The 27,018-nt window shown below is 45.3% G+C and overlaps 1 protein-coding gene across 1 annotated transcript; it reads right to left on the reverse strand.

Moving 5' to 3' along the window:
• Positions 1–521: 521 nt before the first annotated feature.
• Positions 522–22,243, reverse strand: HHIPL1 (HHIP like 1). The gene is made up of 9 exons (XM_075151101.1): positions 21,968–22,243; positions 16,351–16,997; positions 13,902–14,045; positions 13,003–13,331; positions 10,948–11,074; positions 9,961–10,106; positions 6,811–6,892; positions 4,885–4,967; positions 522–2,014 (listed from the first exon to the last, which is right to left on the reverse strand). The coding sequence occupies exons 1-9, from the start codon at positions 22,241–22,243 to the stop codon at positions 1,413–1,415; spliced, it is 2,436 nt and encodes an 811-aa protein (XP_075007202.1). The 3' UTR covers positions 522–1,412.
• Positions 22,244–27,018: the final 4,775 nt, after the last annotated feature.

The raw sequence follows: 27,018 nt of genomic DNA on the forward strand, positions 1-27,018 counted from the left end.
TTTCCAATGAAGTAAGAGTAGTATTTTGCAAAAGGCACTTTATATGTCTGTTCTCCCCTTTATACTTCATAAGAAGTAGGAAGACAGTGCTATTTTTCTGATCATCTGCTTTTGTATAGTAAAGGTATTCTTTAACATAAAAAGTATTTAATGGGTATATCAGAAAGTTCAAGAAAAACTACTTAAAACAAATTTATTTACCATATACATCGATGTTTTGGGATTAAGAGGACACTGTCAACTTGCAATCAGGGAACTGAAGTTGGGGAATTAAAAAAACATCCATAGTAAGAGCTTTAGATACAAGGTTTTGCTCATGAACGTTGCTGAATGCATTAGTCATTTACATTTGTATAATTTTGTCTTTCTCATGTTCTTGTGCGAGCAGCAAGATAAAACCTATCCTGATTACATCAGGGAAAAAAATAACCAGGCAAAATGCTATCAACCACAGAGAGATCACAAGAGGAGAACATGTGTCTCCAATCACCACTCAGGTGAAAAACACATTTCAGACAAAATGAGTTCTGTGGGTTTTTTAATATCCTTTAAAAAGGGGTAAATATTACAGGATTATTGCCTCAGTACATTACCTCTTGTCTAGTCATTCACACCTGTGAAAATTGAATGCAAAAACATGTGGCTTCACAACGTTTGGGAATGCAGAGAAACATGTACAAAGTATCTCCAGAGTTAAACTGCATAACAATCCTGTTCACGTAAAAAAGGCCGGATTTTCCTTTCGTTTAGACTAGGGTAAACTGCAGAAATATTTTCCGGGCAGTATGCCATGACTTTTTCTAATTTATCTGATTTTGCTTAGACGCAGTTATCTTTTATAATCAATAGGCTTATACCAATATCAAGCATTACAGAAGAATCACTTTCCTTTAAACTAGTGCGTGGAAAGTTAACCAAAAATTCTGCTTTTGTGTTCTGCAAAGAAAGGCACAGATTTACGCATACTTAGAAACCACCACTCAGAGCTGCAGGTGGCAAAGCAAGCCAAACAACGCAAACACTTCCATAAGAGCGAAACATGGTCATCTGGGAATTTATTTTTCGGCAAAACATTGTGAAGCACGGCTGGGGAATGTTGTATTTCGAAAGGGGAAAGGGCAACAGGATGCATTGCTTTTCTAATCTATAATGGCTGACGTTTGGGGTTTTCTTCCTATAAAAAAAACCCTGTACAAACGCAGTCCCTGCCCACGACATACTCAAGTCACTGCTTCACTTTACTTTTTCTTTCCTTCCAAGCCAGATGGATGGGGATGAACGTGAAGAAAACAGCAAGATCCCTTCGAACAGACGCAGCATCCTCGAGGCAGAGCACACCCTCCTCAATACCGACGCGGGTTTAGAGGGTCGGGCAAGGAGGGGCCCTGCTCTGAGTCCCTCCAGCTCCTCTGTCACCAGTCTGTCACCTCCTCCCGGCTGCACACCACGCCGGCGTCCTCCTCGTGGGAGCAGTTGTGCGTGCCGACGTCGGCGTGGTCACACTCCAGCAGCGTCCTCTCCTGCCCGGAGCACTGGACGTCATCCAGGAGAATGCGAAGGGTGGTCCCTTCCCCAAATTCTGCCTTCTTGCTGGCCCGCACCACATAGGGGAAGCCCAGCTGGCGGCACACCACGGCGGCGGCGGGCAGGCCCCAGCCGTCGTCACACACCGTGCCCCACTCGCCGTCGATGTAAACCTCCACCCGGCCCCGGCTCCGGCCGCGGCCCCGCTGCTCCATCAGCCGCACGGCGCCGTTTCGCAGCGGCGGGGCCGTGCCGGGGGGTTTCTTCTTCCTGCGCTGCCCCCTCCTCCCTCCTCCCTTCCTGGGCTTGGGGGCCCTGCCGCTCGGCGCTGGGGTGGTGGGCGTCCTGCTTCGGTTCCCCGGCGGCGGCGGGGCTTGGCCCAGCCACTCCACAGCCGGCGCGCGGGGCGTCTCGGGGCCTGGCCTGCCTCCCCGAGGGGCCTCGGTGGCCTTCAGCTGGGGACGCGGCGTTGGGGTTTTCACAATAAGCTCTGTTGGGGGAAAAACCCAGGAAACCATGAGTGCGTCAATCTACGGACACTACTTAAAGACAACTATATGAAACCAGCGCTGATTTCTGACTGACTTAACTCGTTTCTCGGAATTTGCTTTCTTGATCCGGTTGAGAAGCGACAACGCTCCTGGCGAGCCAATATTTCCTCAGTGAAAAATGTCGGCTGCTTTCAGTTAGCAGAGAGGACTGCAGGGCTCAATGCCAACCAGCAAGCCTCTCCCAAGAAGGAAACCCCAAGCAGTTTATTGGCAAAACCTCAGCCTGGCCATTAAAGGGTGGGCACTGGAGTTTCACGGTCAGAAGAGGAGTTCCCCACCCTACCCTTCTCCCCTGCTGAAAGCATTTTAAAGACAGGCACTATTTCTGCTCTTCTCTTCATTACTAATGATTGGATCGTTACCAGACCGAGAGCGAGAGCGGCAGCCTCCCCACTGGGCCAGATGCTTTATTCAGAGGAGCTGAAATCAGGAACATTCAAAATCAATTCTCTCTGGCAACTGGAATGTGCAAAAGGAACGGAGTTGCCAGGACAACACATAAAACAGGATTTGGGGTTGGGTTTTCTATTCCTCATGAAAAAAAATAAAAGAGCCTTGAACTCTGAAGAGCTGAAAATTCTTTGCTGTCACAGTTTCCAGGCATTACTGGACTTGCTTATTCACAGGCGCTCTATTTTTAGCTTAAAAATAAGTTTTAGCTTGTCAGAAGGAAGCAATTCAGAATTACTTAGAACAACAAACTACTGGGCTGGGACAGTGTCACATATATTTGCAAAGACATGACTTTTTAAATTATATTCTAGATTTATTCATTCTCATTCATCATTTGCTTTGTAGTACAGAGATAAGAAAATATATGACTGTCTTATTTGTGCTTAATATCTATCATCCCCAAAAGACAAACCCTTGCAGCAGTCCAGTTTTTCCAAATAATGCTCTTTGGAGAGGAATTGTATTTGTGGCATGAAAATATTTCCATTCTTTGGAAGCTGAGGTTCTGAAGGCAAGAAACAAATGTGAAAGCCTTACCTGTGCACACCTCAGTTGCTGGAGCCTGATCTGGCAAAGCTCTTAAAAATGTAGGACTGCATGAAAGCTAATGGTCACCTGGGAGTGCTTTTCACCTCACTGAATCAAGTTGTTGTTATATATTACTCTTTGTCAAGCTATTTATTAAATACACTTCCAACAAATGCATGCGTCCAGCTAATGCAAGCCGCATTGGCAATTCTGTTACATTCATGCTAAACACCAACGAAGAGAGCAAAATATTTACAGCTACACACCCCATTTGCATGCTTCTGAATCAAAATCTTCGTGCTTGGTTTTCACCTACATATGAATTTAGTTCTCGAGACACTTAGCAGAATCTCTCCCACTGTTCCGAAGTTTTATTTTATGATAAAAACTACCTTGTAAACAAACCCAAAAGATTTAGTCTGAACTTTGGACTTGCATAGAGAATAATGCAGAAACAGAGACAAAGCCGGTTGAACACGAACCAAGTTAATAATATTTGGAAACTGCATGCACAGCTTGCAAAGGAGAATGTTTCTGAAGATGTGCTGAATGCTCAGGCATGTCAACAGTTAATAATTAGCCTTAGATCTTGTTCCACCTTAAAAACTCAATCTTGCAAGGTGCTGAGTGCTCTCATTCCTCCCTGAAGTCAAAGCTGTAGGAACTGTCAATGACTCAAATGCAGTGTAATATGATTAATGTAATTAAAAATTAAATAAAAGTGTTCTGACATTAGAGATCCTACAGTAATATTAACTTCATGACAAAGTTGTTAGAGTACTGCCTAGCTACTTACATGTGTAAACAAAATGCACAGGGGAAAAGAAAGGTGATGCTGCCTAATCAAATTTTGAGATCCTAATAGCGTATTTAGGGTTTTGCATTTGACATAAATAGTACTTGGCTTGCTGCAGATTCAGCTACATCGTTGACTGCTCCAGCTGTAGCAGTACAATACTTCAGTATGAAGCAATCAAAAAGCCCTGGAGGGCTTGGATAAGCCAAAAGTTCACCTGAATGGCTGATCACGCAGACTCTTTTGGGAGCGTTTTCTCATCCCATATTGTCTCACTTACAACTAACAATGACTCAGGCCTCATCTTGCTCAATGAGCTATTTCCCAACCCTTCATATCCTTCAGCTCCTGAAGTCCTCCTCACTACCTGAAGGCACTGCAAAAAAACACTTATCACTGAAAAGCACCATTGAGCACAGGATCTCAGTACAGAAACAGTTATGGGGAAACCAAGTTGGTGGCAATGAAACAGGTATGATGTAGAATCATAGAATCATTAAGGTTGGAAAAGACCTCTAAGATCATCGAGTCCAACCACCAACCCAACACCACCATGCCCATTACACCATGTCCCTAAGCGCCACATCTACACGTCTTTTAAATACTTCCAGGGATGGTGACTCAACCACTTCCCTGGGCAGCCTCTTCCAAGGCCTGACCACTCTTTCAGTAAAGAAATTTTTCCTAATGTCCAATCTAAACCTCCCTTGGTGCAACTTGAGGCCATTTCTTCTCGTCCTATTGCTAGTTACTTGGGAGAAGAGACCAACATCATGTAGCATGGAAAAGGGAAAATGTACAGGGGCAGAAACTACAGAGAAGATTTCGCACGGCCAGGAGAGGGGAAATACCTTATGCTTTATTTGAACCAACTCTTCAGATCCAAAACAGCTGGTAAAAATTAATTTTGAGGATACTCTGAAGAGTGAAGTTCTGGGTGGTCTCCACGCACACAGAGAAAGTGTGAGCCTGGAGTTTATATTTACTGCCAGCCAACATGCACCAATAATAAGCAACAACAGTGACACTTACTCTCCTTTGGCACAAACTGGATGCGCTTGCTTTTTACTTTCACTGGCGATGGCTCAACTCGGCATTTTCCTGGTGGTGCTCTCCTGCGAAAAAAGGGACACATAGAGCGTACAATTAATTCCTTTCCCTTGGCATTGTGAGCCTTTGCTTCCCATTGTTTTTCAATGAATGTAATGCTCACTGGAAAAAAAACATGTCTGTTTAAATGATCCAAGTAATCTCTTACAGCAGAAAACATAATTAAACAATCACATATCTCCGTTGATCAAAGTCCAAATATTCACAAGGCAGTGGAGTCCTCTGGCTGTGTTTTCACTTGCTATTGCTGAATCCATTAAGGAAATAAAACATTGGCAGGTTCAAGCATTACAGAAAGAGATTCATCAAATTGAAAATAAAAATCACAAAACTAGACAGTATATGTTGAACATCTGACATAAAGGTCATGTATATGCAAGTTTTCAGGTTGCCTTCAGAGAAGCAAAATAACACACTATTATTCGTACACAAAGCCCAAACAAAAGACTCACTACTACAAAAGTAGTACCAAAAATGCATTAGTTTTAAACAAGAGCCCTAAGTGTCTCCTACAGAGGCGGCTTCTTAGAACAACACATTATTTTGATGCAAATTTGTTTGCCATGGAGGTATATCTCACTTCTGAGAAGTTACATCCAGTTCATCATCACTTTTTCCTACGCTGGCTGGCTCGTTAATCTGCAGCTTTCTTCCGAGGTTTTCAAACTAGTTCAAAAATGCATGATGTTTGCATTTGGAGGGTATAACTTCTTTGTAATTAGGATTGTTTGTATTTGCATTTCTGTGGAAGAGCTCCCCTCTCAACAACTGCCACAGGGACATTCCCTACTTTTATGAATTTTCCTATGAGTTATTTCTTATTCATATTGCTGTACTCGACATACTAAAGAAACTTCTTTTTAAACTTAAACTTACGACTTTCTTTTGACTTCTGCTTGCTTTATTTTTGCAAAGGTTGCGTAATACCAGCCTCTTAATACACAGTTTACAGGAACTCTTCCACTGTGTTAGATAATGGAAAACGCTCCTGACAGAGGAGGAGTCGGAGGAAAACACGCGGCAGCTCTGGGGGCTGTTTAACTTTGAGGTCTGGTTCCAACATAAAACAGAAAAGTGGCTTGGTTCAAAATGCTCAGATAGCTAAAGCTGTAAATTTAATCCTTTTAAAAATATAAAAGCTATGAAAGTCTCACTCTACATGTCTGGCTGAAAGTATTTTGGTGTTTCGCCAATAATAGTAATGCTTAAAAAACAGGAAGATGGAAAAAACAGCTAGAAGTCTTCCCATAAAACACAACTATTCCCTGCCTTGCCCAGTCTGAAGATACGCGCACCTGGGATCCAGAAGGTGTAACAATGGTCTTATTTCCTTGTCCAAACCATTTTCCTCTTTGAAACACAAAAAAGAATGTACTTTTTGACATTCGTTTCTGGTTTGCCCAAGAGAGCACTGCAGGTCACGCTGGGTCAGCTTCAGCTGCAGCTGCCTGGGCACGGGGCTCTTACGGGAGATGCAGCTGGCTACAAGGGATGGAGAGGAACTGAGAATAAACACATTGAGAAAAACTGCCTCCTTCTGGGCAGGAATCTAGAGAAACTTTGCCTGAGAAAGACAAGCCACCCGTAAAATACTCCTTTAGCTTTCAGGAACAAATCTCCCAACCCACATAACACCAACAGGCCCCATAACAAGTTGGTGATCAGCAGGCAGTGTAGACTCCCACAACTGCAGGTGCAAAGCAGACCCACAACGGGTTGCTCCAGCCGTTCCTTGATCAAGCTCCACAGAAGGGCCCAGCATGGGAGAAGAGCTAGTTCGTCCGTCAGGATCATTCATCACATCCATGCTGCACCACACTTAGGCTTTGCAAAAAGAACATCTCATACCTAGATGTGTCCACCACTTTGTACACCACTCCATGGGGAGCCGTGGCGCTTGGTATGCCGGTAGACATGAAGTAAAGTTCCCCTGGGAAAAAAACGAAACACAGCCATGAAAACGCTCCATGGAGCTTCTGTCCTGTACAGCACAAAGGCATTAACTCTGCATCACAGGTCAGAGATCATCAGGAAACCTGGGACCAAGATGGAGATCTGGCTACTGGAGGAAACAAGGCACGTTTGTATTTGGGTTTGTAGTGAGAGTTCATCTGCAGTCCAGTGGCATAAAATACTCTTAGTGAGTGGGAGCTTTTACATATTGTCATGAAATATTACTTGGACAAATTTCCATTGCAGGTTCAGCTGCCCAGACTTTAGCTGTCACCTCAGTCTGATCTGTGTCCTTTAACTTCTCAAACACAAAACAGTCAAACCCTGAATTCCCTTTGTTGAAACAAAATGCAAGTAAATTAAGAATGTTCACACTGTCTTCTACTATTTTGGATGAAGCACTCCTTTGGGGTGAATTACAGAAGAACAAGATTTTGCTTTTGCTTTCTCTAGCACACTGACAAAGTGAGATGTATCTCACACGAAAGGCATTTGGTTCGTCACAGCTCTGTCAGGTCACATGGATAGGGCTCGACCTTCAGCCAAACAACGACCACCATTTATTTGACTTATTTTCTCTTAATTGCACATCCATCTTTCTCCTCCTGTTGTGCAGGGGAGGCTGGGATAAGCAGTCCCTCCGACACTCCTCTCTCTCTTTTGCCAGCTCAAGTGCTTGAGCGGTGCAATGAAAAGGATCGGAGAGAAAAAATAAATCTGCAATATTTCAAAAAAGGAAAAAAAAAGGAAGAAAAAGTGGCAATGGAGATCTGCTTAGTGAGTAAGGCAGATTTCTTTGGGCGTCCTATGGGTACCCCAAGGGGAAGAGGGGAAGGAGCAGAGGGGTGAGAGCAAGCAAAGGAAGATGTGGGCAGTCGGTGGCAGCTCCTGCTGGCTGCTGAGCCTCCCTCCTCCTCCCTGCTCTCCTGCGCTGCCCTGGCCAAGCTCCTCCGGATGCTCCCAGGGCAGAAACCACCACCCCTGGCCACCCCTGGCTGGTTTCTTCCTTTTTTCTGGTGGGCTCCATTAACCACAGGCCAGAGGCAGCCTTGATCCAAAGAGGGGTGGGAAACACCTGGCACTGCGTCTTGCGGTGCAGTGATGTGTGCTCCACAGCCCACCCCTCTTTCCTGGAAATTATCAGGCAGAAATAGGGATGCTCAGGCCATGAAGCACACAGGCTATATCACATGTGCACCCCACAGACATAGCACAGTGCCTGGGGTGTCCCCAACACATTCAGCTGCCATGGGACGGGGCTGCTAGCTTTATAATGGCTGTGCAATGAGCCAAAAATATAGGTATCCCCACCACGTAAACACATCCACTGCACCAGCCAGATTAACATTCATCAGAGCAACCACCTCAAAAACCAAACGCTTCCATGAAGAAAAGCTTGTTAAAATAAACTGTGTGATAAACTTGTAAAAAATCAGACTCCCAGCACACCAAAAAGGTGAAAGAGAAGACTGTTCACTGCAGATAAAGAAAACTCACTAAACCGTTATCAACAGATTTCTTTCCATTATAATAAAGCAAACACAAGGCAAATAACTACCTCTGAGAACAGACTCCAGCCCAAATTTAGGCAAAGTACGCCTGAAAAGCGCAGGGCAGAAAAAGGGCGGCAGCGTTTCTCCCCACTTTGCACAGACTCTGCCCACAGGCGCAGGACGAGGGAGACGCCGCTCCCCAGGTGCGTGAGCGAGGGCTGCAATTCGCAGCTTGATACTGCACTTGGCAGCCCTCTGCCCTGGCATAAAGCTGATTTAAACTAAGTTATTCTGATTTTAGGGTAAGATACGCTTCTCACCACAGCACTGCAAAACAGCTCTACCTTCCATGAACATTAACCATTAAAGAAAATGGATTTTAACTCCAAAAAAGATAAACCCAAAGTCAAACTTTTGAGCTAATACTTAATTTGGATGATTTGCATTTACATGACAAAATTTGCATTTATATGATATGCAATGCATGTTGCATTTGTGCAACATCCACACCTGGCATAATCTGCAGGAAAAACAGAAGTTTAAAAATTGGGGCATTCTGGAAGCAGGTGTTTGTGACCACAAGCCAGGGCCTCCCCACCACGGTGCAGAACATGAACTCCTGCATTGCCGAGTCGCACACAAGGCTACTTAGCAAGGGTCACCCTCTCCCTGTCCCCAGCCAGGAGCTGCATGCTCTGCCTGCCCCGCCGCAGGGCTGGGCAATTAACATATCCTTGACAAACAAAGGTAGCAACCACCAGCTTTCAACCCAGGTCTCTTCATTTCCTCCTTTTCAAATTGCAGCAGTTCCCTCCTAGAAAGCAAAATGTCTCCAGTCTTAAAAACACAGCTATGCAAAGCTCCACTGAGACTACATCCTTCAGTCCTACGCAAGGCAAAATCCCAGCTGGCACTAATAAAATATGGACTTAAGCAGCAGTGAAGCTGATGCCTCACTCCAGACATAACATAGAGCTTTCATTTTGCTTCACCTCAAGAGGTACAAATATTCCAGGCCAGGGTGAGCAGGTTCATAATTACTGTTCATTACATTTGCTTCCCTGTATCCATTAATAATGCCAACAGTCTTCTTGACTAGCCAAGAGCATAGACTTACTCTCACTTGGGTATCAGCTTCTTAGCCTCTCAGGGCCTGCATTCCCCATGGCATGGCACCGTGAAGAATGAGGTTTCTTTTCTAATTGTATTTGCCTTCTGCTGTTCCCCATCCCTCCAGACCAGAGGGGTGCGGGCAGCAGCACACCCAGACTCAGTCTTGCAGGGAACTGCCTCTCCAATTCCCCCTGCAGCCAACGAGTGGCACGCTGGCCGCTGGAGGAGGTGCCTCAAAATTAGGACTCTGACTTTGGTTTGATATTTGGGAGATGCTGGGAATCTCACCCACCAGCATTTTAAAGTCTGACAGACTCACGTTCTGCCTCTCCACCACACACTGCCTCCCAGGAGCCCTCTCTGATCCCTTCTCTGGTGTTTTAATCCAAAGAGAAACCACAAGCGTGCCATTCAGGGCAATATAAAGTTAAAAGATTACCTGCTTCATCTTCAGCAAAAGAGATGATGTATTGGTAATAGTTATTGATAAGTCCAGGGAACATGCATGTTTGTCCCGTTCCCATGCAGATTTCACTGTATTGCCAGTCCCTGGTAGCATGATCCTCCTTCAAAGACATCAGGCGTCTGCAAGGCAAAAAAGCACCAAGTAACCAAGAAGATGATTTATGAACATTAATCAGGATACCTGAAAGGATGTTTAAAGCTTCCTACCCGCATTAGCTACTATAGAAAGTGTAGCTCCTCCAAGAAAGGAAAGATTGTTAATATTAAACCACATATATTATACACCCCTGCAACACCTTGTCTTTCAGGGTCAACACAAGCACAAGAAAAAATCATATGGGAGGGTTTCAGAGATGTCAGACTGGGGGGACCTTGCCAGAGATGCGTAGCACTTGGCTTCACCGCAGCTCTGTGGCCTCTCACCGGCACCCAGCACCCGTGCATCAGCCAGGGCAGGCGGTGCAGGGACTGCATGCGAGAGGCCTGAGAGATGCAGATACAGTAAAGGCAGAGGAGGTGGGGGGAAAACAAACCAGTCTCATGCCTGCCTCATCACAGGTTTGCAGCAGACTCACTGCTGGACAATATTACTTTTTCTTTCAATATCTTTGGTGTCTGGAAACATTGCATGAGAGAGGTTTTTTTTTTAGGATGCATTGAAATGCTTTTTTACACCACTTCCAGGACTTTAAATGAACATGATATCATTGCCCCTTTAATTGTACTGGCACAATGTGACTCAGCAAAGACTGCGTTCCTGCACAGCACCATGGACTAAAGGTTATATAAAACACGCCACGTGGGCCCTCTGTAACGAGCAGCCAGGCTTTGCCCAGTGCTTGCAACCAGCGAGTAGCGGCGCACCCTCAGTGCTCATACTGCACGAGCGCTCGCAGGCAGGCGTAGTGTTGCTGGAGGACTTTGGCTGGGGGTATAGTGAGTATCTGAAGTATTTACTTACCCGCTCATGAAATCACCAAATATGTACAGGCCATTCAAGTTTGGAGACTCGCAACCCCGATAGACATAGCCTCCTGTAACGGATTTCCCCATTTTGTGTGGATATGCGTAAATTGGAAGCACATCATCTGTAGGGGAGAAAAGATCTGTGACTTGCCTTGCTTCATCCGTGATGTGGAACAGCTGTTTATCTAGATAGTTCTGAGATTAGCACGATACGATCAGGTCCATTTGAGCACCTTAATTAAGTGAAGTGCCAATGGAGTCATATTTAGTTTGATTTTCACTTTTTCAGAACCACGATCGATAGCCCTGCCTAGCAGGCTGTGCTAACCAAGGACAAGCTAGCTCAGCGAGACTGGCTGCTGTTTCACTTGCAATATAAGCTGAACCCCTGACAAACCTGAGTGCTCCCTATTACCCAGAGACCTCACCGTTCTCCCGAGCCCTTCTTCTCCTGCTACAACCCAGCTCTGCTAGTGCTGCTTCTGGCCCATTTCTACGCAGCCTGGCTGGTTTTGCTATGAATTTGCAGGTTACTCTTAGAGTCACTGCACCCATGCAGGAGATGTTTGCCCAATGCAGCTTTGTTTTGGTGGTGAAAGGGAAAAAAGAGACGGGTAACTCCAGACTGCAGGCACTGATGAAAAGATACGTCACATGTCAGGGCAAATAGCTTCTGTTTCTCTGAGGCAGGGGAGCTTAACCTGAAAGGGGCATCAAATATTTATGGTATGGCACAGGGAAAATGTAGTACTGGCATATTCATTGTTAAATGTAAGTTAAAACACAAGACAGAGGCAAAATAAAGGGGGATGCCTTGATTTTGAGGGTCTCCATTGGATGCTTCTTCCCCTTTCTTTCAAAACTCCTGGGATACAGGTATCTCCTCGTGGTACCCACCCCTCTTCGTCCTCATAGCCTTTCTGCCTGCCCATGTAGCAGACGCCTCAAGTAGCAAACCCGGCAGCTCCACCAGCGGGGAACTTGCACCAGGGGCATTTCATCTAAAGCAAGTGTTTTCTACACTGCAGCTGCACTTACCATTTTAAAGGGGCTGTGACATTTCACTGTTCTAACAAATGGGTCTCTAAAGGCATCAGAAATTGTTCCAAATCCCCAGAGACCTCAGTAAAGTGCTTGCCATGAACGCTCACGCAGGCGCTGTCACACAAGAGAGCACTAAACAGGCTCTCTGACAACTGCTTCAGCAAAGGGACTGCAAAAAATCTGCTCGCTGCTCTGGAAATTTTTATAAAAAACACTTAATCACTACCACTGTACTTGTAGCTAAGTTAATAAAAAGAAGGAAGTTAAACACCACCACATAGCACATAGAAGAGGAAAAAAATCCGAATCTCAGCTAGCACAAATCAGTGCCAGCCCACTGCCCCCCTGGATCTCTAGGGAGATACTCCAGCACAAGATGTGGTCCACATCAAACCTTGCAACACAATCCACTGGAACTTCACACATGCACCAGAATTTAGCCAGCCAGCAAATACCCTGAATACAGGTTTAGAAAGTAAAAAAAAAAAAAAAATTAAGGTTTTCCTTTTTGGCGTAGTTAAAATAAATAAAAATACACTGTCATTCAGTTACCTGCAAAGCAGGCAGTCTGCATACTGGTTAGCCAGCTTACACAATATGTTTCTTTCTTTTTTTAAAATAAGGACACTACTTTTGAGTTATGGAGAAAAATACAATTCCTCCAAATTTTTCTTGCTTCTGCAGGAAAGCTTATTTTATGTGGAAAAGATTAAATTGTCCCCCTAAATCACAGAATCACCAAGCAATCTGACTAACAACACAGCTCGCCTAGAAAAACAACAGCTAGCATGTTTAATTTTCCTCCTAACTCAAAAATGGTAACATTTGGACTTTCAATATTTATCCCCAAGTCAGCTCCCTTCTAGACTGAGACTGCATAGATTTACATCTCAGAAACGTGTGTTTTCCACCAAGCAGCCAGGCTTTGAAGGCAGGAATTAAAAATGACGGCACAGAAAATTGCATGGTGTGAGACATAGGTAATTTAGAGAGAACATCTATTCACCTATTGAAGAATTGGAGCAAAGTTTTTTATCGTAGCAGCTGAACCCTTCTCTTGCCCTCCAGCCGTAATTCTTCCCTTTCTCAACGATGTCGATTTCTTCGTATTTATTCTGCCCCACGTCTCCGCAGAAGAGCCGCCCTTTCCCTTCTTTGGTGTGAGGTTCGCCCCTGTCGAAAGAGCAGCGCCACATATTTCTCACTCCGTACGCATAGATTTCGGGGCGAGCCTTAGGGTCATCGAGAAACGGGTTGTCGGGAGGGATTCGGTACAGAGGCCCGCGGTCATTGTTGTTCACATCGATCCGCAGCACTTTGCCCAGCAGGGTTGATCTGTATAGGGAGAAGAAAGGGGAAAAAAAAAAAGAAATAAAACTAGACCTCGGTTAAACGTACCTTCTCACTCAGAGATGGGTTTTTGGAAAGTCTAGGGTTTCATTCTTTCTGGTTTGGAAAAGACAAGCCTTTAAATATCTCTGAAAAAACAACCATTTCAAGACCATTTCATTTGTCCCAGGCCACTGAACAGCCTTCATGTGGCTCTGACTTCCCACGACCCACTGCCCCACGGACGCACGCTCATGGCTTGGAGCTGCCGTAGGGATGGCTCCTTGCTTCCCATTTCACGGACTCCCCCCACTTGCAGAAAACTGGGCTCCGAGCAGAGAGCTGGAAGGCTCAGTGAGCTATCGCTGCTCACAGGGAAAAAGGACACACCTCGATAACCTCCCCTAAGGAAACTGGAGTTACACAGTGTATCTGTGCACAAGCACCAGCGCAGGCATTAGGTAAAAAGTAAACCCGAGACAGAAAGCCCCCCGATCTACCTCCCCCAGTTTCTCTTCTCAATCCAAGGGCGACAGGAGGGACACACGGTACACACAAGATTTTAGGGGCTCTCACTTGTTCTGGGCGTTTCCAAAGGTCCCAAAAGGATCCCCTGCCATGCCTCCATCTCCAGTAAATATATAGAGATACCCATCATCTCCAAAGAGCAGCTCTCCTCCATTATGGTTGGAAGCAGGTTCTTCTATTTCCAGGATTATCCTAACCAAAAACAGGGAGGAGGCATTACCTACTGCACAAGCCCTAAGCAAAGGGCAGAGCAACGTCACTCCAACGTTGCTCTTGACACGTGGAAATGGCTACAGATCAGTTTTCATGCAAATTCCTCCATATCCATGTTACTGAATTTTACGTGGGCACAACTGATTTTCTAACCTTAAATAATTCCAACATATTTTCCAGATTACAGAAACACCAAATTGTGTAATAGGAAAATCTGGGAAATCACATGACAGAATATACTTTTAATTAATTATACTTTTCCTCTGATTCTTCCTTCCTCCTTTTTAAACTTCTTTTTTTTCTTTTTTTTTTTTTTAAGAAAAGGCATCTCAGCTTAAATCCGATTGTAAACTGCAAGAGAAAGGACTCCAGTCCATCTGTGCATCTGTACAGCAGCCTTTGGCACAATCCTGACAGGCGCTTTCAAGACGAACCTAAAACTTTTCAAACATTAAGTAATAGTTAAATTCTTAAAGAGAGAAGAATCCTTAAATGATAATTACATACACAGGACTTTAGGAGCTTAAAGAGTGGTTAAAAAGCAGCCCCACCAACAAATTAACATTTTGACAAAGGTTATTCAAAGCAGTACCAACAATCTTTGCCTTCATTTTAAAACCTAACTCTCTCTTACTTTCATCTGTTTATTTTACACACCTGGCATCCCTTTTGTAGTAAGAAAAGGGTGACATATATAAAAGTATAACTTTATAGAAAGGTAAAGCCACAAATACATGCAGTAGAGGTTCCCAGGTGTAACAACTTTATTTTACTCCAGCTTCTAAAAATGTCCAGATTTCATGCTGACAGTGCCTCTTAATAGCTGCAAAACCAAATGATAATAATCACTTATACCACCTCATTTTTAGCGAGTTTTTTTCCCTTCTGAAAGTACTGGTAGTTTGTGATCAGACTGTAAATTGTGGGAAGGAACCCAATAATATGTAATTATCTGTCACCTGCTGCTAAACATCACCACTTCTGAGGTAAGGAAACTGTGCAGGAGCGCACGGACTCCAGCCAGCAGCAGGAGCGAGGGAGGATCCTGTATGGACACAAAGGTGAATCCTCCTCAACCAAAGAAGATGGAAGAAAACAAAACACATGGAGCACAAATCTGCAGGCAAACAGACATACGCCTTCCTGCTAAGGCAATGCACACCATGTGTCGGCCGAAGCTGCCTCTTGGGCAGCATCTCAGGATGAAGTCAGTGGGAGCCGTGCCTACACAAGCACAACGGGACCACAATTTTGTTTTCTTAAGCTTTCGCCGTACTAACCATCAGCTAAATAAGCACAGAAAATGTTACAAATGTAGAGCCTGAGGATTTTTAAACAAGACAGCTCAAGGGCCTTGACATCTGCAGGTTTAAGCTCCTGAGTTGCTTTCCTGAGGACCACGTTTAAATTCCCCTTACCTGTCATCTACAGAGATGCTTACACTGAATTGCTGTCATTGCTTATAAACCAGCATCCCCTTCCTATCATTAGGCTACATGCATTTTTGAGCTAGAATCATCCACTGCTGAGTATTTGGCCCTAATATAACCCATGTAACAAAGCAAAAATCTTAACATTAATAATATTCAAGGGTCTCTTAAAACAGTGGTTCTATTACGTGGTTCTGCACCAGGTTCTAAATCTATAGACTGTCTCCACAAACAAACCTCTAATTATCTGTGCATATTAATGTGGATCAACTGCAGGATCAGACTCAAACAAATGAAATTTCCAATGAAAATGCACTCAGTAATAGCACAGTGGTTTGCATTTTATTTAATTTGATATTAAATTTGTAATATCACAGGGTTGAGCTGTCATTCAGGTAAAGAAATGTGGGGCCAAATCCATCTTTGGTCCAGTATCACTGAGTTTGTTTATATTGATTTTGGAACCTTTGGCTTCAGAATGAATTTCACTCATGCTTTGCAGAAGTCTATTTTAAAGGGTAATAATTACAATACCAAAAAAAACCCAACCAAAACCCAAACCCCAAAATACTAACTGTAAATCATGTTTAATCAGCGTTCAGTTAAATATTCTGACATACCAGAACTGAGAAATTTAAATGTTTTATCCCTGAGCACTTGCAGTTCGCCCATGGAGGACAGGCATATTCTCTGTCTCAGTAAGCTAGACCTGGACTTGGACTAACTTGCTACCATGCTGGAATGCAAGAACAATATCAAGCTAAATAAGTCTCATTCCTTAACAGCCTTTAAAAATCCACAAGCTGCCCTCTGAGATCTTAAATACATTTGCCAGAGAAACATGTGTACAATACCTTTCAGAACCATGGTCCAAAGCATTCATGTCAGCAGAAGAAATTCTGAACTCACTGATTCGGATTCTCTCTTCATAACGAACTTCAACTGAATAGTAGACATACACTTTACCATTAAATTTGAATTTAGGATGGAAGACAATACCTAGAAAACCTCTCTCGTCTCCTTCCCAAGGTGAGGTAAGTACGGCTTCGCTGATGTTCAGAAATGGCTTTTCGAGCCTGGATCGATCGGGGAGGTAGGTCCACACCAGGCCAACCTGCTCCGCAATGAAGAACCTGTGGGTGCCATCGTTGGCGTGCACCATCGCAACAGGATTGCGCAGCCCATTGGCGACCTCCATAAGGCAGAGCTGGAGACAGCCCTCTGCGTCGGCGGTCACTAACCCCAGGTTTTGGTTAAGGTTCTGGTTAGCCAACAGGTGTGGAAAACAGTAGTCTGTGTCCTCCAAGGACAGGTAGCGGCAGAATTTTGCCATGTTGTTCTCCAGTGCAATTAACTCTTGGTCTGCGGAGAGATAGTGAAAAATGGAGCGGCATTTTTGCCACACTTCCAGGCAATAGTCTTGGCAAAGTCCTGGTATTGTCCGCACAGGGGTGGAGGGATCCTCAGCGTCGTACAAGTGAGCTGCATATGGAGAGCATTCCTAGAGGGAGAGAGAAAAAGCCTCAAGCCATTTCTTGGACCAAATTTGAAACAGCTGAGCAGCAATACTAATTGGAGAAATTTCACCTTAATTGCAACATATGTTGTGGTTTATTCTGAAGATGTATTAACAGAGGAAAAGATCTTAGAAAGGGGGTTTATCTCAGCATTCACGGAAACGATCTTCAATATTCCTGGTGAAAGCTGGCTTCCTCATGCTGTTATTCATTTATTCCAACCATAGCACTAACTCAAGAAAACCAGCAATGACACATATCTTGCTACCTCTCCCTAGTAGACTGTACTGGGGAAAAAGAGTCTGTTGTGGATGCTCTGACTTTATCTATGAAATAATGAGCAGATTCACAACAGCACAGCAGCAAAACCAATGAGTTAGCTGAGAAGATTCAGGTCCTGCATCTCCAGGCTGAGGAGGGAACGGGAAAGGTTGGCGGGGCCAAAGCCTGCGACTTCCATATCTCATCATCTGACAATCCAGGCTCGCACCTCAAACACAGACATGATTGACGGGTGGGAAGGAGCAGGATGAGAAAGTGTAGGAGGAGGGAAGGAGGACACCCATCCTTTGTACCACAGAGTGCATCCAGCCCTGGGGTGCTATCACTGCATACACCACCCTTGCTCAGGTCCAGCTGCCTTTGCTGGTGGATCTTTGCCTACAGACACTTTATATACCTGACTAGAAGAGGTGAAATGTATCTCATGATCAAGACATTGGTCACCAAGTTCTGTGGGGGATGCTCAGGCTACAGGATTTCAGACAGTGAGCACCAAATGACCATAACCCAGGCAAGGTCCACTGGCAGCGGCTGCAGCACAACCCTTGGTTATGGAAGGTGCAGCCTTGGAGATCTACCTAAGGACTGAATGAAGTTCACATAGTTCATTGTATTCTCCACTACAAGAACTCCAACAGGCACATTTTCCTTATGTAGAAAGGAATCTGCAATCCAGTAAAACTGTCTGTAAATTACAAACTGACCAAAGTGACTCAGTTCTGCTTTGCAAGGGCTTTTCCTTGTAATAAGCACAGTATTTTCCAGTTGTAATGCATCTTCCCGACAAGCATCTCAAAAGTGCTCTCCAAATAATGTAACATGACTCAGTGGAGGCTCAGTTATTTTCACAGGGCAGATAAATAACTGAGGCAAGAAAGCTAGGAAGAGAAACTATCCTTCTTGAATAAATTCTGCATTTTTTAATTCCTAGATGGCATTTCTTCCAAGCAAAACCAGCTTAGTTAAAAAAACATATATAGGGAGCTGTTTCTAAATCTATAGGGAGCTATTTCTTAATGCAGATTACAGCACTATTCAATAGCTGAAAAGACATAACATCCAAGATACTGAAGTATTCAAATTAGCTGATAAGCACACACAATATTTAATTTTTATTTTATCTTCCATTACATACCATAATAAACTGAAAGGCCATATAACAGATCATTAGTGCACAATAAGCTTTCCTCCTGGAATGTCAAGCCATTCATTGCAAAATGAAGGTTATTATGCCTTCAAATGAGCAGCAATTAATGTGGTAAAAAGGAGATTGCGTGTGACACAAAACAGTGAAATTACAGGGGCAGATTGGGTAACGGCACTCGGCTCGGTTACATGAGGTGTGCCAGGGACAGAAAGAGCCGGAGCATTTGCCGATACGGTGGTTATGACTGAAAATTTGGCCTCAGCAAACAAATTGAAACGAGACAGAAAGGGAACGTGAAGGCAGGGCTGGTGGGAGCTCAGCCTGTTGCTGCCTACGGAGGTTTCACATTCAAAGAGAGGAAGGTCACCGCTTGAGAACTGGGGTGTATCTGGTTCTCTGAAAGCCTCCTTCAAAGTAAGCAGTGATCTTAGGCATTATAAAGCAATGTCCTGGCTTCAGCATTGGAATTAAAAATAGCACAGAGGTATGGTTTCCCTGTCCCTTTGCCGCTGCGGGCCGTTCACCCCAGCCTCATGTGTGTTTGAATAGCAGACAACGTTGTGGATGACTTCTTCACCCCTTACCATGTTCCTGGTGGCATACGGCTATTTACAGCGGCATTACACTGACAGCGATGTTCAGAGATCTATCACTAGCCAGAGAGTACCCAAACATGTGTCTAGGGTATTTTCCAGCCACATTTGGACTATCTTCCCAATTTTATTCCACAAGAGATGGAGCCTGACTCCTGATCCTGAATTTCTCTGCTTCTGAAGCAAACGTTGTGGTCCTTCACCCTTCACGTCATCTTGTCACATTCACTAACTCAAAACACCAAGAAACTCTACACTCGGTCACAGCCCAGTATCACTAATAGATCTAAATTCTCGTTTCCAAATGACGTGGTCTGTTCATTCATTTAAAACTATTATGTGGTCCAAAGACCAAGGAAACTAATGGGAAGATGATCAGTAACTTGAGTAGGGCTGTTACAAGCTCGCACTATGAAAATAACTCATCAGAAAATAAAACAAGTGACATTAAGACAAGTTAGCCAAATCCATCCTGTTCCAGAAATTCAGAGGCAGCTATTTATCTGAGGAATTGCAACAGTCTGAATTTGGACGAACACCCACATCAAACAATGGCTTATTTACTGCTGCTATCAGCCTAGAGGAAGCAACCGGACTCCTCAGGAAAGCATCTAACTTTCACATAATGCCTGACCTTCTCTGTCCACCTCCATCTGGAAACTCAAGCCTTTAAGCAAGCTGTTCCCCGAGAAGTAGAACAAGGCATCTGCTCTCCTGCAGTTTGGTGTCCTGTATCCCACCACGCAATAATCCACGTCCACACATGTCCCCTGAGACCTGCTGTCCCCATCAAATTACCCCCGGGTCTCAAGGCCGTGGGGCAGGCAGGGGGATGTCCCACCACAGCCTGCCTCTCCCCCACGGCCAAAGGCAACCTCTCAGCCTGCTTCTGGGTGGGGGAAACCCTATTTTGGGGCTGGGGGATCATAGGCAGCACTGAGGGAAGGATGTTTCTGCTTTTCCACTTGCCTTTCCACAAGGAACTTAAACAGCACCACGTAGCAGATCACAATTTAAGAGAAGGTAGGAACCCTCACCACAAGTACAAGCCAAGACACTTGTCAAAATAATTTGATCACATTTGAGAAAAATCACAAATTGTGAGCAGAAAGAGACAGAAGTGTGCTGAATAAGTCACAGAAACCCACTTATTAATTCAGGTCTAAGATATAAATTGTATATATAAGGAATGAATGGAAGCAGAGCGTTCTGGAGCGTTTGCAATGCCTGAACATCCATTTCATGCTTGTGCTGCCAGAGGTGGCGGTTTGCAGCCGCATCTGGGCTGGTGATGCACTGAGCTCATCAGAACATTTCAGTGAATCATTTTTCCCACACTGAAATATTTCTGCTTCTGAACAAATTTTCAATGGTCAGGTTTCTGATGTACACAGGAGACTTACTTATTGCTTCCAGAGGCAGAAGGAGTGCTTAGCAGGCACTGCTAACTGGTTTCCTATCTGCAAAAGGACTTTTGGACACCGCTTGTTTCAGGAATATATTCAAAGGTTTTTTGTTTCCAGTACGATGTTAGATGAAATAAAAGTCAAATCTCTAGAAGCTGTTGTGGAAAAGGGTTGTCCTTCTCTTCATGCTTTCAGGAACACAAGAGGTACCCTGCAAAATGCTAAGAGCAGGATTTCTGAAAAGCACTTTGATCCCATCTGAGCACAGCAGACGAGACTCCACTGTCTGAATTAATTTAAGATTTACACTTGCACAGCACAGAGCTGCCACTGCTCTGTCTCAGGGGCATTTTCATACATACGAGGCTACCACTGATGATAGGGTCAGACGCTTTGCTCTGCGCAGACTGTGATCATCCTGCTATCATATCTGGCCACAGAACATCAACTCCAAGTGGAAATTTCCCCCGTGTGGGATGGTCACCACAGAGGTTTCTAGGCCACATCCTCAGGCATTACTCTGCACCATCGTCAGGACTGTTAGCACCTGGCACACGCTAAAAGCAGCTCAGTAACCCAGTACAAAAAAAACCACCTGATCCCACGAGTTGGGCGTAACAAGGAGCATGTTTTGTGCAGGTTGGTCCCCTCCTGGGTGTCTTCACCAGGTCGAAGGATCAAACCCTGGCAGGGTGAGGGGAGTCTGCAAATTGTAACTGCCCACACACCCATCTCGGAGCACTGCTGCTCATAAATTAAAGCAGAACAACATCCCAATTCCTCTTCCAAACACCTGCTAAAGGCAGAAAAGTCCACTGGGAAACCTAATGACGGACAGTCACTCCTGACAGTGCCTGGCGGCAAATGTCTAGGCTGCTGCGCTAGTCCCTGATGCACCCATACGTGGGCCAATGCATCCATACCTGGTCCTGGGCATTAATGCCACGGCTGATGCACCTACGTGTGGGCCCATGTACCCCTGTCCGGGCTGGGCACTCACGCCACGGCTCACACACCCCTGGGCTGTCCAAAGCCCCTGTGCCTGTGCTGATGCAGACCTGCATGGGTGGATGCAGTCATTCCTGGGCTGATGCGCCCACGTCATGGTTCATGTGAGGTCCTGGGAGGTCCAAAGTACCTGTGCCTGGACCAATGCACCCCCCACAGACCAATGCACCCCCCACAGACCAATGCACCCCCCACGGACCAATGCACCCATGCCTGGGCTGCAGCACCCATACCTGGGCTTATGCAGTCCTGCATGGGTGGATGCACCCACACCTGGGCCAAAGCCCTGTGACGGGGCTGAAGCACCCGGGCCTGGGTCACAGCACCCTGCGTGTCCAAAGCACCCTTCAGGGGCTGAAGCCCCCTGTGCGGCTGATGCCCTGATGCCCCCTGCGCAGTGGAAGCTCCCTGCGTGGCTGATGCCCCCGGTGCGGCTGAAGCCTCCTATGCAGTAGGAGCCCCCCGCGCAGCAGCAGTCCCCGGGAGCCCGGCGCGGCAGGCGGGCCGGGACGCCTCACCTGGCAGAGCAGGTCCTGCAGGTGCCCGGCGCAGGCGGCGTAGGTGGGCCCGTCGAGGCGGGCGCTGAGGCGGTAGAAGCGCTGGAGCAGGGCGCGGTCGCGGCGCGGGTCGCAGCAGCCGAAGTCGGCGTAGCGCCGGCAGAAGGCGAGGCCCCGCGGCGGCCGGAACGGCGGCTTGAAGTCCAGGCACTGCGGGTGCGGCCGCGCCGGCCCCGGGGCCAGCGCCGCCGCCAGCAGCAGCGCCAGCGCCGCCCGCGCCCCGCGCAGCCCCCGCATGGCCGCCCCGCGGGCGCGGAGGGCGGCGGCGGCGGCACCGCGCAGCGCTGCTCCCCCGGGCGAGCCGGCGGCGGGGGTGCTGCCGCCCGGCCCGGCTGCGCGGAGGCTCGGCCGGCCCCGCCGCCCCGTTCCCCCCGCGGCAGAAGGGGCGCGGAGAGCGGCCGCCCCGCCGCGCCCGCCCCGAGGTCTGCCCGCCGCCGCCGCCGAGGCCAGCGCGGGGGACGGGCGGCCCCGGGCTCCGGGCGCCGGCTCGGCAGCGCTGGGCTCTGAGGGACGCGGCTTCGTTCACAGCACGCTTACGTTTCGGTGATGGTTTTGGAAGGGCGTTTTTAGTTTGGTTCCACGCAGGCCGCTGCCTGGCAGGTACCTGGCTGTGTAACCAGCACGGGGGTCACACTGGCGTATGTAACACCAGAGTATGTCACACGGGAAACAAGTTCCTTAGACTGACTCATCAAGTGTTGGCTGCTGGGCTCGGGTCTGTCGTTGAATGTTCGGTATGACTAAAATATGACAGGTAATAGCACTCTGAGTTTATACGGCTGACGTATTTGAAACCAAGAAAACTTAGCTTCAGTACACCTAGTGCTTCCACATCCTTGGCATCCTTTGGCAGTCTCATCCTGGGATGAGATTCTGATTAGATTCAGCTTTGAGGCTGGAAAGGAGAGGTCTGGTGTAGTCTTTACACCGTGTGGCCCTAGATAGCCCAGGCGACATACTCCCCTTTATGAAGATACTCCTCCCATTCGGAATGGTGCTCCCTCCATGCTGCCCAGGTACTCCCTGCCCAAACAAAATAAAATTGCTGATGATACTTTCCTTACCTTAAAGTGCTTCATGGCATACCCTGGGAAAACATTTACTCAAAATGCTGGTTTTTTGCATATCATATATCATGTATCATATGTGATGTTATCAGCTAGTAAGATCAAGTCCCATATAGACAGCATTTTTTTGCTGTTAGATGCAGCTAGCCACAGTGTACTATGTATTTCAATATTAACACGCAGACTGCCCATAAAAGACAAAGAACATGGAGTTCATGCTGACATGCTATTTTTGACTCCTGCCTTGAGACCAAAGAACTGCTGTACACTGCATATGGACTGTAAAATCACTGCATGGCTTGGAACATCCTGTCAGGAGACCATATGTGTTACAGCATTTAATACGAGTTTGTTTTTCTCTCCATATGCTTGTGTAACTGCTGCTAAGGTCGCTAAAAGCTTTGCATATGTGCAGGCAACCAGAATACCTGATGATCTCACTTGAGAATTCTCTGCCCTTTTATTTTTGGTCGTTTAAAACCACTTTTTCATGGGTGACCTTGGTAAGCAGATTGGAAAGCACGTGATCTAGCCACTGCCCCTGAAAACTTTGCATGCCATGCAAAAAACGAGTATACAGTTATGCAATCCCATATTTGTGTAAAAACAACTGATATAAAGGCATCTTCCTATTCATCCCAGTTAATAATTTATTCCTGTGGTTAACACTGGCTGTTGTCTCAGTGTTTGTAATGATTTTTAGCCATTGTTAATCAACATTGCAACAATGCTTAATATACAAAGAATGGATCGCAGTAACCAGAGATTCTGTGATAATGAGTTTTATCCTATAGCCTCTTGATTTGCTATTACAGCTCTTGATTAGTTTGGCATCCATGCAACATTTCAGAAATGAAAGGAAAATTAAATGCTGTGTATATTGAGCAGTGAGTTGTAGAACAAGAACTATAGATTTGATCTGCTCATCACTGCAAAATGGCATAAAATACCTTTAGGAAGTCCTCTGTGTGCATTTACAATACAATTCAGAGGGCAATTTTTTGGTTACCCCTCAGGCTGGGGACTGCACAGCAATTCATGGGCAAGGCACTGCTGAAATAGAGACAGTAGCTGCCTTGGCCTCAATAACGAACTAGTTCTGTCAAGGATGATTTGTTCTACATCTTGTTGTGAGCTGCATTTTGAGGCTTCCCAGGCCACAGGTAGGAGCTCATGGGCTGTGTTTGAGGGATCGGTGCTGTGGTGGATAGGAGCACACAGCTCTGGCTTTTCTTCCCAGCTTGGAGACTTGCTGTGTGATCATTCCCAAGTTCCTGTCTTTCTGCCTGGATTCTCCCATTGTAAAATAAGGCTAGTCCATGCTTACCCACCCCATGGCAATATTTCAAGGTGTAGTTTACTGATATTTTTAATCACTGTTCTGTTATTCTTCATGAGTTCTCTGCCCAGCCATCGCTAGAGACTAAGCTCAGGAGGGGAACTGTTGCCCTTGGCCTGAAATGCTGAATTTGAGGTTGCCCTTGTTGCTACCTGAGGGCAATAACATGCATCTGTGGAGCAATAACAGAATGGGGATGGGTTTGATTTGGGCAGTATTCACCAAGATCATGTGGTAGTTTGAGAACTTGCCACTCAGGATGTTTCATATTAAAATGACTCCTTTTTAATTTGGATAATTTGAACACTCGTCTTTGTGCTTAATGACCTGAATCAATCAATTGAATACTTTGTGCTGTATATCAGCTATTGAAAACATGGGGTTTTGGTTTTTTTTTTATTAAGATATTGGATTCTCCTATTCCCACTGAAGTCCATAGGAGTTTTACCAGTTGACTTCAATTAATTCTCACAATCAGCGTTTGTATTGGTGGATGAAATTGAAGAAGCCAGGTGTGAAAATGCAGTATTTGCTTGCACACAATGCAACATTAAGGCAGAAAAAACCTACATTTATAAAATGTCAACTGAGAGTTGTAGATACTCTGTAGCTCAAAAAGAGTTTTATATTCCTCAAGTTGAGCTCCTTGAATGTGCAACATCCAGATTTTTTTACTCTTTCTGCATAGGTTAGAATTTGTTAGCATACGTGGGACAGAGAGAATGTGGGCACATTGCTTAGAAATTTAATTAAATGGCATTTGATCAAATGACCAACATTTGACTGTGTCTGGAATCCATCCTCAAGTGCAGTTTGGGTCAACAGCGAGGAGTTTAATGCTCTAAGCTTCAATAGCCAAAGGACATACTGCTCCTACCCAAGCCAATTGTGAACACCATCCATAAAAAGGGATTAAATACAAAGCTATAACTCTTTTAGCTTTGCTTTCTCATTACACGTCTGATTGCAAAACCCTTCTGTTCCTCATTTGTCTTCTAAAAGTGTTTTATTTCCCTTACTGGCAGAGATACTGAGAACAGATTATTATGAGAACAAAAGAAAGAAGATGTGTGTGTGCACGTACACAGCATATACACACAAACCCACAGATGCGAGCAAGGTAACGCCTGCCTTTCAATGGACAGAATCCACGCTAGGCAGTGTGGAAGTGATCTGCTGGCGTGGAGATTGCTCATTCACACAGCTTTTACTATTCTACACGAACAATAGAAAACAATATATTAAGCCTTTGGAAAGATGCAAGAAGAATAGTTTTACAACACAGTCAAAACCAAACGGGCATCTTCTCATTTAAGATGATTTGTCAAGGAACACGTTTGTCAAGCATGCGCTGAGCGGTAGCTGAAGTCACGCTGGCTGCGATAGGCCTGCCAACACATTTTGACATTAAAGAAGCATTTAATGCAAGGAACCCGAGGAGCCAGCCTAGTGCAGGCAATATCATGTGCTCTATCGAGAATACTGTCAGAGAGTTCGATAAGCAGAAATCCCTCTAGACATGCTGGGATGACTCAGATGTGGAATGAAATGTACCGCTGCAGCACTGAAGCCCTAATTTCTCCTGGTAATGGAACCGCGCGAGTCCCTCATATCCTTTAATCCTGTTGTGACGAAGCACCTCCTCCTGCTTCAGCAATACCCTCTGCTGCCCATTCCTGGGCTCCGTGTCCTATGTCACAGCAAATATTTGTACAAAACACTAGGGCACCTTGCAGACAGTGTAAATCAGCAGAGCTCAACCGTAGCCTTGCATATGATATCCAGGATTCCCATATAGATGGCATGCTGCTAAATGTTTTTCCTGTCCTTCTTATGCTCGTTTTATACACAGGCAAGATGTAAACGTCACAGTTCTACAGCAATCGGGTAACTCCCTCACTTCTTTTGCTTCACAACTTGCTACCATAGAAATTCTGTTGCAAGGGCCCTAAAGAGACCATATGGGAAGTAAACATTCCTTGTGTGTCGCATGTACAGAAAGAACATATTTTCTTATCGGCTCACACAACAGGAGATCATGCAGAAATGATTTTTTAAAAATTACTACTATTTTCCCTGCAGTAACAGCAATACAATAATAAGTAACAACTCTTGAATGGTTTCTGTCTATTTTACAGCACAAGGATCTTTTCTCCTTTTTGGTCACGAGAAAAATAATAAAGGCATTAAAATGTACGTTTCTTTTCAGAAAGTGTTGTATTGATTTTATGTAACGTCTGAATGCTTTATGTTGTAGATTACATATAACCATATAATTTGTCTGTAACGAGAAATAGACCAAAAGACTTGCTCAGTGAATTGTACAAATGAGCCTTTCCTCATCAGTGATCCAAGGCATAATAAAATACCCTGCTTTTCTAGTTCCCTCTGAGAGGTGAAAATGCTCACTTACAGAAGCAAGTATATTCCACTGAAAGAAAAGGTGATTAATCATAGATTGAGCCCATACTGAAAAGGAAAAATCCAGTTTGGATCCATGCCTGTGTCCCAGGATCATTCAGTCCAATCTCTGGGAAGAACAGGGGTTTTTTCGATTAACAACCACAAAAATGTTACTTTTATGGAACGAAGCTAGCAGCAGCCAA

This window comes from Calonectris borealis, chromosome 5, assembly GCF_964195595.1.
Source record: "Calonectris borealis chromosome 5, bCalBor7.hap1.2, whole genome shotgun sequence".
Lineage (NCBI taxonomy): Eukaryota > Metazoa > Chordata > Aves > Procellariiformes > Procellariidae > Calonectris > Calonectris borealis.